Below are 11253 nucleotides of genomic sequence, written 5' to 3'. Positions count from 1 at the left end.
AGTGAAACTATCATGTTGGTGAAATAATCCTTTAAGCCTTACAAATGATTCATTAACTGCTGAAACTAGTATTAAACTAGTATGCTACAATGTTGCTTTTTCATGATAATCTTATAGATTTGTTCAAAATCAACAGCAGAAGTTTTGATTAATCAAACAGATTATGCCAGTAACTTAAAATTAGCATAAGATATTCATAAATATTCATGTTTCGTTTTATATATATAATGATTCAGTGTTAAATCATGCGATATGTAGGTAGTTTTCAAATAAAGTATCACCCAGTGGGTAGTTATGAGACTGAGGAAAGTCCTCAGAGATTAAAAGGGTTAACGCATCACCTCCGCAATTTAAACTCTTCGCTTCTGCCACCATAAGCAGTGAAATGTGCAGCACAGAGCCGCTCTTTCTGCTCTTCTCCACCCACTGTAGAGCAGCTTCCCACTTAAAGCCGTGTGACAAGCCAAAGCAATTAGCTGCACATTTGGGCTGAGCCTGCCAGTTCTGCTTCAAACTCCTGCCAAGTCTGATCTGCCCTCAGCCATCAGCCGCTCTCCCAAACCATCGGCCTGCAGTTCCACCTGCTGGAGGCTGAGCGGAACTGCCACTCACCGGTCTATGGCCTCCACATCAAAGCAGAACCTCTTCTCTATGGAATCCGTTTTCCTCCTGGTGCAGGATTTAAGGATGAAGCTCTCCTCCTCTCCCTGAAAAATAACAGCTTTGTTAAGGCTTAAAATGTTTTAAATAACTGATATGAATTACTTAGTATGTAGTTACCGGCATATGGCAAAGTTGCATAACAACACCCATGGTCAAATTACATGGTCAAATTGGTCAAAGTTTTGTCGGTCTATGGGGAACAAACTGTTTCTGCAAATTCTTTGGCACAAGTCCAAAAAAACCCTGATTATACCCCTCATAAAATATTTATGCCATAATGTTTGAACAGGCCACATTTTATTATTTATTTTTGCCCCCAATATGTTCAATCTGGTACTTGTGCATTAGAATGAGCAGGAATGTGCTCTCAGTAAAGGATGTGTACTTATTTTCACTTTGAAAATCAACAAACACATGTTATCTGACCAGTCCATAGAGTCCATAGTCCACAGAGTTTAAAGATTTTAACACATCAACTCTACTCTCCTTACCCAGCTGCCAGAAGCTAAATGAGCAGCAAATCAGAGACTTACAATCATGGTAATTATGTACTATATAATAAAGTGATCCAAACTCAAATCCTAATAAAATATCCCCTCTTTTACAGTTACATCCATAAATATTTGGAGGATGACAAAGTTATTGTCATTGTAACTGTCCACCACAGAATACTGTAGTTACATATTAAAAAAAAAAAAAAATCAGCTTTAACTGGAGGCTATTTACATCCAAATAGAGTGAACAGTGTAGCAATTGCCACCATTTTCAAACAGCCCAAAAGTAATTGAACAAACTAGCGTAATCATAAATTGGTCTAGGTCGCAAATCTTTTGATTTGTTAAACTGAAAAACACAGATATCAGCAGATGCAGGGTTTCTTCCCTTATTATCCCCTGCCAGGCCTTTACTGCAGCTGTTTTCAGTTACTGGGGGTGTTGCAACTTCAGTTTTGCCTTCAAAAAATGAAATGCATGCTTGACTAAACTGAGATCAGGTGACTGGCTCGGTCATTCCACTTCTTTGCCTTCAAAAAGTCTTGGGTTACTTTTGCAGTATGCTTTGGGTTACTGTCCATCTGTACTGTGAAACGCTGTCCACTGATTTCAGGCATTTGTTTAAATCTGAGCAGATAATAAATACAGCCCTAAATACTTCAGAATTCATTCTGCTGCTTTTGTAAGCAGTCTCAATCAAAAAATACAAGGTAACCAGTTCCACTGGCTTCAATAGCCTTACATAACACTACATCCACCATGCTTGATAGATGAGGTGGTATGCTTTGGATCATGAGCTATTCCTTACCTTCTTCATACTCTCCTCATCATTCTGGTACAAGCTGATATTTATCTGTCTATAAGATGATGCCCCATAACTTTGCTGTTTTTATAAGGTGTTTTTGACCAACTTTAATCAGGTTTTCCTGTTTTATGGCTTACCAGTGGTTCATATGTTGAAGTAAACCCTGTGTTTTAATTCTGGTGAAGTCTTCTTTAGATTACTGAATCGAACACATACCTCCTGGCCAGTGTTCTTGAACTGGCCAGCTGTTGTGAAGGGATTTTTCTTTACATTTATGGCATTTGGCTGATGCTCTTATCCAAAACGACTTAAAATTTTATCAATTTACACATCTAGGCAAAGGTGGTGTTAGGAGTCTTGCCCAAGGACTCTTATTAGGGTGCTGACCCAGGTGGGGATTGAACCCCAGTCTACAGTGTAGAAGGCAGAGATGTTAGGCACTACACTACACCAACCACAGTCTTTGCCAGGGACAGAATTATTCATGCACCGCAGTGGTACCCGAAGAGTTAAAACATGCTTGAAGTGAAACTTCAAACAGCTGTAGTTCTCTTCAAACCAACATGGCTACCATTCAGTTTATACTTTTCCTTTGCAGTAATCCTAGGATGAGCGCAGCTCCTCAATGAAGCTGATTAAGGATGAAGTGGAGGAAATTAAATAATCACTAGCTGCATTAACCATACATTAATAACACAGCTAAAACATAAATGGAGTGTTTTAATTAGGATATGATTGCTTGGAAAACTGAAGTGGACATTAGAGTGGAAATAAAAATGAGGTGGGCTATTTCAGTACTGGCACTTTACCACTCTCAGCTGCCACGTGCCACCATATCCACGCAGACACACACATAGGCTGAAGTCCATTAGCACATAATGCTGGCAAGCCCCATCGCTGCTGCACTCTGAAAGTGTCTGGACGCTACTCCTCTCCTCTTCACAGCTCACTTCACCTCTCACTCTCCTCCTCTTTAGACCTGGCCTGCTCAAGAGGCACACTCCCAATCCACACTCTTTAGCTCAGTGTGCAAGCAGGAGGGTTGGGTGCCTTTTTTGCCATCTTATCCTGTGTTATTTCTAAATCATTTCAAGTTCAGTTCACTTACATGTTTACTAAATAGGTGAATTCAGTGCTCAGTTTTTAAAGCATCATTCGATAGATGCAAAGCACCTAAATGTTGTGCTGACTAGGAGAGGTTCCGTTTTAACTTGGTAACAGCTCCAGTCACCACAGAGCATGTTCAGTTCTGGCACTGTAAACAGTTTAGATGCTAATGATTAAAATGTAAGGGAGTGACGTCAAGCAACTGGCGCTAAGGAGACAGAAAAGTGAAGTTAAACCAGTTCTGTGGGTGAGGGGCGAAAACTCCCTGCTGCAAAAACAAGTCAATCTCTCCACAAATACTGCAAATAAACTATACAGAGCACTGCAATGCCGCAACTGCAACTGCCCTGTTCAAACAAAAAATTGTACAACAATCACAATAAAAAGGTATTTAAACACAAAAAAGAATGCTAACTTCATTCTTACCTACAAAGACAAACACCCAGTTTTGCATATTTCCAGTGAAATATGTTCCATCAACAATATCGAAAAAAAAAAAACATATATATAAAATTTCAACTGAGGGACTTGTAAAACAGACTATTGTGAAAATGGGTTAACCCTTAGAAGTCTAGACTGATTACTGTACTTTTTAATATATTACTGTTTTTCTACATGTACAGTTTTGCTATGCTATTTAGATTATAGATAATTAGGTAACTGCATATGTAATGACATGTAAATACATGTACATTAATTTCACATTATGACAGCTTGAAGTCTGCACATCTGACTTTAATATCAAGAAATGACAAAAACATGACAAAAAAATCTAATTACATTTTCCTTTCTGAGATTTCTTAGCAAATTAAAGTCACAATAAAATATTTCTTCTTCTGCTTACAAACAAAAATGTGGTAAATGAGAAATTATAGTGTGGGCACAGTTTTTTTTTTTGACTGACTACAGTATACTACAGAGTTTTGTAAATCTATGTGTAAAATTTGATATTTGATGTTAGATTTTTGAGGTTATACTTCTTTTTTAAACACATCACACGGCGAAGCTGGGCTTCTGAAAGCGTGGATCTATAATGAATATTTAAACACACCAACATTAAGAAAAAAAGAATCTGAAGGAACACACAATGGCACTGGCTGCACTACAAAGGTGTGGCTTAAGTCTGTTTCTTGGTGTGCAGTGGTGCAGGAAGGCAGTCAGATTGGGTACTGTGTGAGGCGTTAATAACCCCTCATAGCAGCTCTGGGGAATGGAGAGAGGGCACAGTGCCAGACATCCATGCCAACAACCAACTTTGCATGCCAGGACAAGAGCTGTGCTACCGCCAGCTGGAGAGAACAAGCACAACAGCCTGTGCCAGCATGTTCACTCTCACCTGCACTTACAGCAAGGTCACGGTACAGTATTGGGGAGGAGAGAGAGAGATAGAGAGATGAGGGAGGGAGAGAGGGTGGAGGAAATGAGAGAGGAAGAGGGTGGAGGAGATGAGAGAGCAAGAGAGTGTGGAGATGAGAGATTGAGAGAGGGTGGAGGAGATGAGAGCAAGAGAGAGTGGAGGAGATGAGAGAAAGAGGGTGGAGGAGATGAGAGAGGAAGAGAGCAGAGGAGATGAGAGAGCGAGAGAGGGTGGAAGGGTTGAGAGAAGGAGAGAGGGTGAAGGAGATCAGAGAGTGAGAAAGTGTGGAGTGAGAAAGTGAGAGAGGGTGGAGGAGATGAGAGAGTGAGAGAGGGTGGAGGAGATGAGAGAGGGAGAGAGGGTGGAGGAGATGAGAGAGCAAGAGAGGAACTGGTGAACACCAGTTCTTGAACAGTCTCTGAATAGAATGGTAAAGGAGCATGAAGCCATTTGAGTCCTTAGCAATGAGTGAATGAATCTTGTCTTATTCATTACTGTATCAAAAAATCTATTTCAAACAATGCAGTTGCTTCAGCTGATACTACTATACTGCACAGTGATGAGTATTCACAAGAAATGACATAGTTTATTTATTTGAAACATTATGTGACTGTTACTTATGTTTGAACCAGGAAGATCCTTTATTAAAGCTTCCTCACACCTGCAAAGGCAGTGCAGGGGAGAGAGGGCACACCCAAAAAGCGAATAACCTGGTGCCATTAGCCAGTGATAATGAATTCTACAATATACAACCCCAATTCCAATGAAGTTGGGACGTTGTGTAAAACATAAATAAACAGAATACGATGATTTGCAAATCCTTTTCAACCTATATTCAATTGAATACACTACAAAGACAAGATATTTAATGTTCAAACAGATAAACTTTATTGTTTTTTGCAAATATTCACTCATTTTGAATTTGATGCCTGAAACACGTTCCAAAGAAGTTGGGACAAGGGCAAGAAAAGACTGGGAAAGTTGAGGAATGCTCAAAAAACACCTGTTTGGAACATTCCACAGGTGAACATGTTAATTGGAAATGTTAATTGGTGAATGTCATGATTGGGTATAAAGGGAGCATCCCTGAAAGACTCACGCTCACAAGCAAGGATGGGGCGAGGTTCACCACTTTGTGAACAACTGTGTGAGCAAATAGTCCAACAGCTTAAGAACAATGTTTCTCAACGTGCAATTGCAAGGGATTTATGGATTTCATCATCTACAGTCCATAATATCATCAAAAGATTCAGAGAATCTGGAGAAATCTCTGCAAGTAAGCAGCAAGGCAGAAAACCAACATTGAACACCTGTGACCTTCGATTCCCTCAGGCAGTACTGCATTAAAAACTGACATTCTGTAACAGATATTACCACATGGGCTCAGGGGGTGTGTTAGTGCCCATGGCATGGGTAACTTACACATCTGTGAAGGCACCATTAATGCTGAAAGGTACATACAGGTTTTGGAGCAACGTATGCTGCCATCCAAGCAACGTCTTTTTCAGGGACATCCTGCTTATTTCAGCAAGACAATGCCAAGCCACATTCTGCACATGTTACAACAGCGTGGCTTCATGGTAAAAGGGTGCAGGTACTAGACTGGCCTGCCTGCAGTCCAGACCTGTGTCCCATTGAAAATGTGTGGTGCATTATGAAGCGCAAAATATGACAACGGAGACCCCGGACTGCTGAGCAACTGAAGTTGTACATCAAGCAAGAATGGGAAAGAATTCCACCTACAAAGCTTCAACAATTAGTGTCCTCAGTTCCCAAACGTTTATTGAGTGTTGTTAAAAGGAAAGGTGATGTAACACAGTGGTAAACATGCCCCTGTCCCAACTTCTTTGGAACATGTTGCGGGCATCAAATTCAAAATGAGTGAATATTTGCAAAAAAATCAAGTTTATCCATTTGAACATTAAATATCTTATCTTTGTAGTGTATTCAATTGAATATAGGTTGAAAAGGATTTGCAAATCATCGTATTCTGTTTTTATTTATGTTTTACACAACGTCCCAGCATCATTGGAATTGGGGTTGTAATAGAAAGAAAGAAAGTTTACAGAACTCAGAAGTATTTGGTGTCTCAAACTATTGGTGTAATACCTATTTTTAATAAACATGAAGCTGAGTATGTATATATATATATATATGAATGAATATATCCAAATAATGAATAATAAATAGTAATTAATAAATAGCTGATTTATGTTTACAAAACACTTGCATGCATTTTGTCTTATTTAACTCAGAAGTAACAGTGAGTAAATTCATTTTTCAGAGAAAAGCAAGGTTTCACTTTATTTGTAAAGTCAGTTGACTATCTACAGATGTTCAAATGGTTAAAATCTCTAATGAAACTCAGTTGATTTTCAACAATGTTACAGTTTGGATTCATTTTATAACTAGTGTTAGGGTGAGGACCAAGGTTAGGGTTAGCATTAGATTTTGGGTTGATGTTGAGGTTAGGGACAGGTTTAGGGTTAATGAAAATGAAGGCAAATGTAATAGATAATAGATTTAGTATAGGTTGGATGCATGATAAGCATCAACAAAAAGTTTATAGTGGGCTATCCAAATCAAGTGTTACTGAAAGCAAGGTGTCCCGCAAACATTTGACAGGCAGTGTGTATGGATGGAAGGCAAAGGCGAGAGGGGAAAGAACACACAAGAGAAAGGACAGGAAAGAATACTGAGAAAGTAGAAAGGAAAAGACACAGTTTGACTCACAATTTTGCCTCCGGATTTCTGGTCAAACAGAACCATGGTGAGCCGCTTAGGCTCCCGTTGGTAAGTGCAGTAGTACTTCACCCATGTAGACACAAAAGAACCTGAAAGACATGAATACATGCATATTTACTGACTTAGTAGTAAATTGAAAATTATGCAGCTTCTTGAAAACTAAGCCAACAGTCTGCATTAAAAATTCTAGTCACTAGCAACGAGCTGTTAGCTTCCCTGACTGCAAAGAGTGAAAACAGAGAGTCTTTCACAGCAAGATACAGTCAGTTCACTGAAAAAAGTGAAGTTATCACCATTCTGTCTTTAAAAGCTTTCACATTTTTCTTTGAAGCTGACATAGTACTTTCTGGCAGGTGCAAGTGATCATACACCCATGGCTGCCCATGGCTACGTATGTTCTGTATAAATGTCTTGATAACAGCCTGCCCTGAACATCAAAGGTTTGTGGTTGGTTGTTTTGCATGTCAGTCAAAAAGGCTCCTTCTAGTTAAACTGGATATCTATTGGCAATGTACAGAGGGAGACTCTACTGTACTTTCTGATGATATATGATACATATTGAGATTTTTTTCAGTTCAGCCTCAAGCAATACAAAATCAATTGGCAAATTTCTATTATGTTCCCAGTCAGCTAGGTGGTTTAGGTAACAAGCACTTGGTTACACAATGACTCACGTTTCTCCAAGATGAACAGGTACCCCTCCATAGTGTGAGGACTGATGCTCTTGTGCTCATGCGGATTCTCCTTCATCTTCTTCATCAGGCTCTCCACCTCCGAACGTGTGCTCTCAAATCGGTTCCGCGTCTGGTGAAACACACAGAAACATGCTTTAAGTCTGTTGAAATGAAAGGTCCTGGAATCAACTGCGTCTAAGCTGTACTGCAAGGTGCTCAGAGACATGTTCTAGCTGACGCTCTAGAAATGCTTGCGGTTACTGCCAAGAGAAAGCTTGTGATGCAGCATGCACAGTGAAATCTGATCTCTGCACTACTGTAGCAAAAAATATAGGAAGAGAAAGGATAAAGGAAGAGAAAGAACAGAAAACACAATAGAAAGCAGAGTAGAGCTAGATCTTCTTCTTCTTCTTCTGTCGGCTGCTCCCTTTAGGGGTCGCCACAGTGGATCATCTGCCTCCATCTTGCCCTATCCACCGCCTCCTCTACTTTTACACCAACCATCTCCATGTCTACTCCATGAGTAGAGCTAGATATAGAGGCATATTCATACACTCTCAGAAAAAAAGGTACAACACTGTCACTGGGGCAGTACCCCTCCTGTGACTGTGGTGGTACCCTCAGGGGTACATCTCAGTACCTTTAGTCAGGGAACATAACTGTACCAGAATCCACTGAAATGATATTTTCTAAGTTGGCTCCACACACCCAGTCTCCAGGCTTTTTATTTTATTGTTCTGTTTTAAAATATTAGTTTATAAAAAGACACACGTCTACTTTTCCACTAGGAAAAACTTACTAAAAGTACAAAATTGGACCTTAAAACTATTGTTGCACCTTTGAGGGAACGTTTACACTGTTTGTACCTTGAAGAATGAATCATGTACCTGCATGGTACCTTTATTTTTAACAGTGTATGTATGGTAAAATACTTTGCCTTATATACTAATACTTGTAGACCTTTGCTACTAATTTGTTTGCTTTTAGTTATAGGCTCATGTGTGAATGAACTATTGAACTATGAACTGTCAAATAAAGAAAACTACTGGTCATCTCACTGGACTTCCTGACATTTTCGGGCAGACATTTTAATGAATGAATGAACTTTATTGTCATTGCACATTGTACTCGTACACTTGTACAACGAAATTAAGGTACAAACCTTTTTATATTAGCTGCCCTAATTGCAGTAAAAGCAAAATAACAACAAAAAGCAGGCAAAAACATCCTAAATATTTCTAATATTTCCCATTTTGCTGTGAGAACATTATCTAATATATTTCTAGATGTTCTTAACTTGCTTTAGGTATTTCTTGCAAAATCGTCTTTAATTATGCTTGTTTCAAAAAGTTATCTGCCAATAGAGAAACTTCACTAGATAAATTTACTTAAAATAGAAATTTAATTTTTCATTTAGTTAAAAATTTAACTACCAAAAAATGTAAGATAATTTCTCTTTAAAATATACATTTTTTGCAGTGCTGCTACAACTCAGCTTCACAGAAACCAAAGTCTTCTAGTCTTTTTAGTGCCAACAATCCTGGAATTTAACCTCCTACATATCATGCAGATTCCAACTAAGGAAAAAAGCCTGCTGTCGGGTTATTTATGTTGTCAAAGCTACAGCACTATCAATCACTGTGCCGTCTAAAGCAGTTTGAGTTATGGTTGTCGAATCTAACTTTCATGTTTCTTTAATATCTGAAAGCTGATCATCCCTTTAAATGTACTTTTTGCATTTTTAGCACAGTGTCTTTAGTTTATGTGCAATGTATTCTAAATCAAAGTTTCATATTGCATGTTAAAGCCATAGATCAGCAAAATTAATTTACAAAAGCATGCTGCATTGATCAGGGTATTTTATGTTTTTTCCGTCTGAATCCACATGACCAAATCGTAAGGCAATTTATTCAATAACTGCATGAAATAAATGTACATTTTTCTTTTATTTCTTTTATTTATTTTTTAAAAGCTTTCCATCCAATTAACAGAAAATGTGTTTTATGATCACACACATTGCTATATGCTTACAATTTACTGCTGAAACTCAAACATCTTGGACACTCTTTGTATTATTTTATTAAAATCATTTTTACAGAGTGTATTGGTGAAGAGACACCATCTAGTTTATAGTTTATAGCCAAGATTTGTGGAAAAATGGGTCGACTTTCAGCAGAAAAAAATAGAGAGTTCAGCTTCTTTTATTATAAAGGTTTAAAATGACATCACCCATCTATTTGACTGGAAAGAAGACAGTTACAGCTCTCATACGACACCCACTTTAAATGCAGCTTATGAAATATGAAAGTTAAAACAGCAGTAGCAGTCATATTGCAGTCTAAAGTTTATTTGTGCTTATGCCCATTTTAATAGCTTACAGTGTGTCATACAGTTTCAAAAAGTAAGCAAGTATATTTGACAACTATATGACAATTTGATCTAGGCATGCAGCTAGCACAGTTCACATTGGTGGGGTATAAGTATGTATTAGCTACTTATGGCTGATTAACTACACTTAGGCCAGGGCAAAACTGTATAAAATGAGATTTTTCGGCAAGCTGTCACTCTAAACTCTGATGTATTAACAGAATCAATCTTACATTCTGGATGCTGATGGTGAGATCAGTCTTGAAGTGGTTAAAGTCTTTGGCCAGCTCATACCCATGGTGATAATATGTGAACAGTCCCTGCAGAAAAGCCAACAGCTGCAACCAAAAACAGAGTAATATCAGTCAGTGTGTGAAAGACTTCCCGTTAAGATGAGAACATGCGATGCTGATATTTTTATATTTATTAATATTTCACAGAATAATGTCTGTTAATCACAGTGAAATACATTTTTCACGACGTATTGAATACTGTATTACCGGCTCCACAAACTCAAACATCTTCCTCTCCTGGACCTCCTGTACTTTAAACACGTATTCCAGTGACACCTCGTAGAAATGCTGCCTCACGATATCCACCTGACTGTCTGCCTGGAGAAGGATACAGACATTTTTTCATCCAAAACTCTACAAATGATCATTCAATAGATTCATGCAAACAAAGTCAAGTCAGATGTTGGCTAACAGCAACATTCTAGAGCTTGTAACCTGACTGGACGTGTCTGTTTGTGCCACATTAGGACACCATTTCCATCATTTATTTCTTGTGCTCGTATTGGGATCAAATATTTACCCTGCATTTTCTCGTGCTGCACTTTTCCTCTCTTCTATATCCCTAATTTTAGTACATTCAAATACACAATAATCACAGTCATCTACTCATGCTCATGTTGAATGAAGCACTGAGGTCCACAAGGCCCACACTTGAAAACAGATAAGGCCTTTGTGTCTGTAAAAACACCTCCTGCCATTGGTTTCAGTGAGAATGATGCGTTGACCAACATCAACTATGTTGACCAAG

At 38.5% G+C, this 11253-nt stretch overlaps 1 protein-coding gene across 2 annotated transcripts in view; it reads right to left on the bottom strand.

The window, feature by feature from the left end:
* The window catches only part of LOC108429410 (rho GTPase-activating protein 26), a 123152-nt gene that overhangs the window by 50811 nt on the left and 61088 nt on the right, over positions 1 to 11253 (bottom strand). For both annotated transcript variants that reach the window (XM_017701119.2, XM_017701120.2), the window contains exons 6-10: positions 10713 to 10823; positions 10446 to 10550; positions 7846 to 7975; positions 7160 to 7260; positions 613 to 707 (exon numbers count right to left, since the gene is read on the bottom strand). In XM_017701119.2, the coding sequence (XP_017556608.1) occupies positions 613 to 707; positions 7160 to 7260; positions 7846 to 7975; positions 10446 to 10550; positions 10713 to 10823 (542 nt within the window). The remainder of the gene's footprint in view (positions 1 to 612; positions 708 to 7159; positions 7261 to 7845; positions 7976 to 10445; positions 10551 to 10712; positions 10824 to 11253) is intronic.

Source organism: Pygocentrus nattereri, chromosome 16 (genome assembly GCF_015220715.1).
Source record: "Pygocentrus nattereri isolate fPygNat1 chromosome 16, fPygNat1.pri, whole genome shotgun sequence".
Taxonomy (NCBI): Eukaryota; Metazoa; Chordata; class Actinopteri; order Characiformes; family Serrasalmidae; genus Pygocentrus; species Pygocentrus nattereri.
Note: the sequence above shows the minus strand (reverse complement) of the source record. Positions and strands in the feature narration are given on the sequence as shown.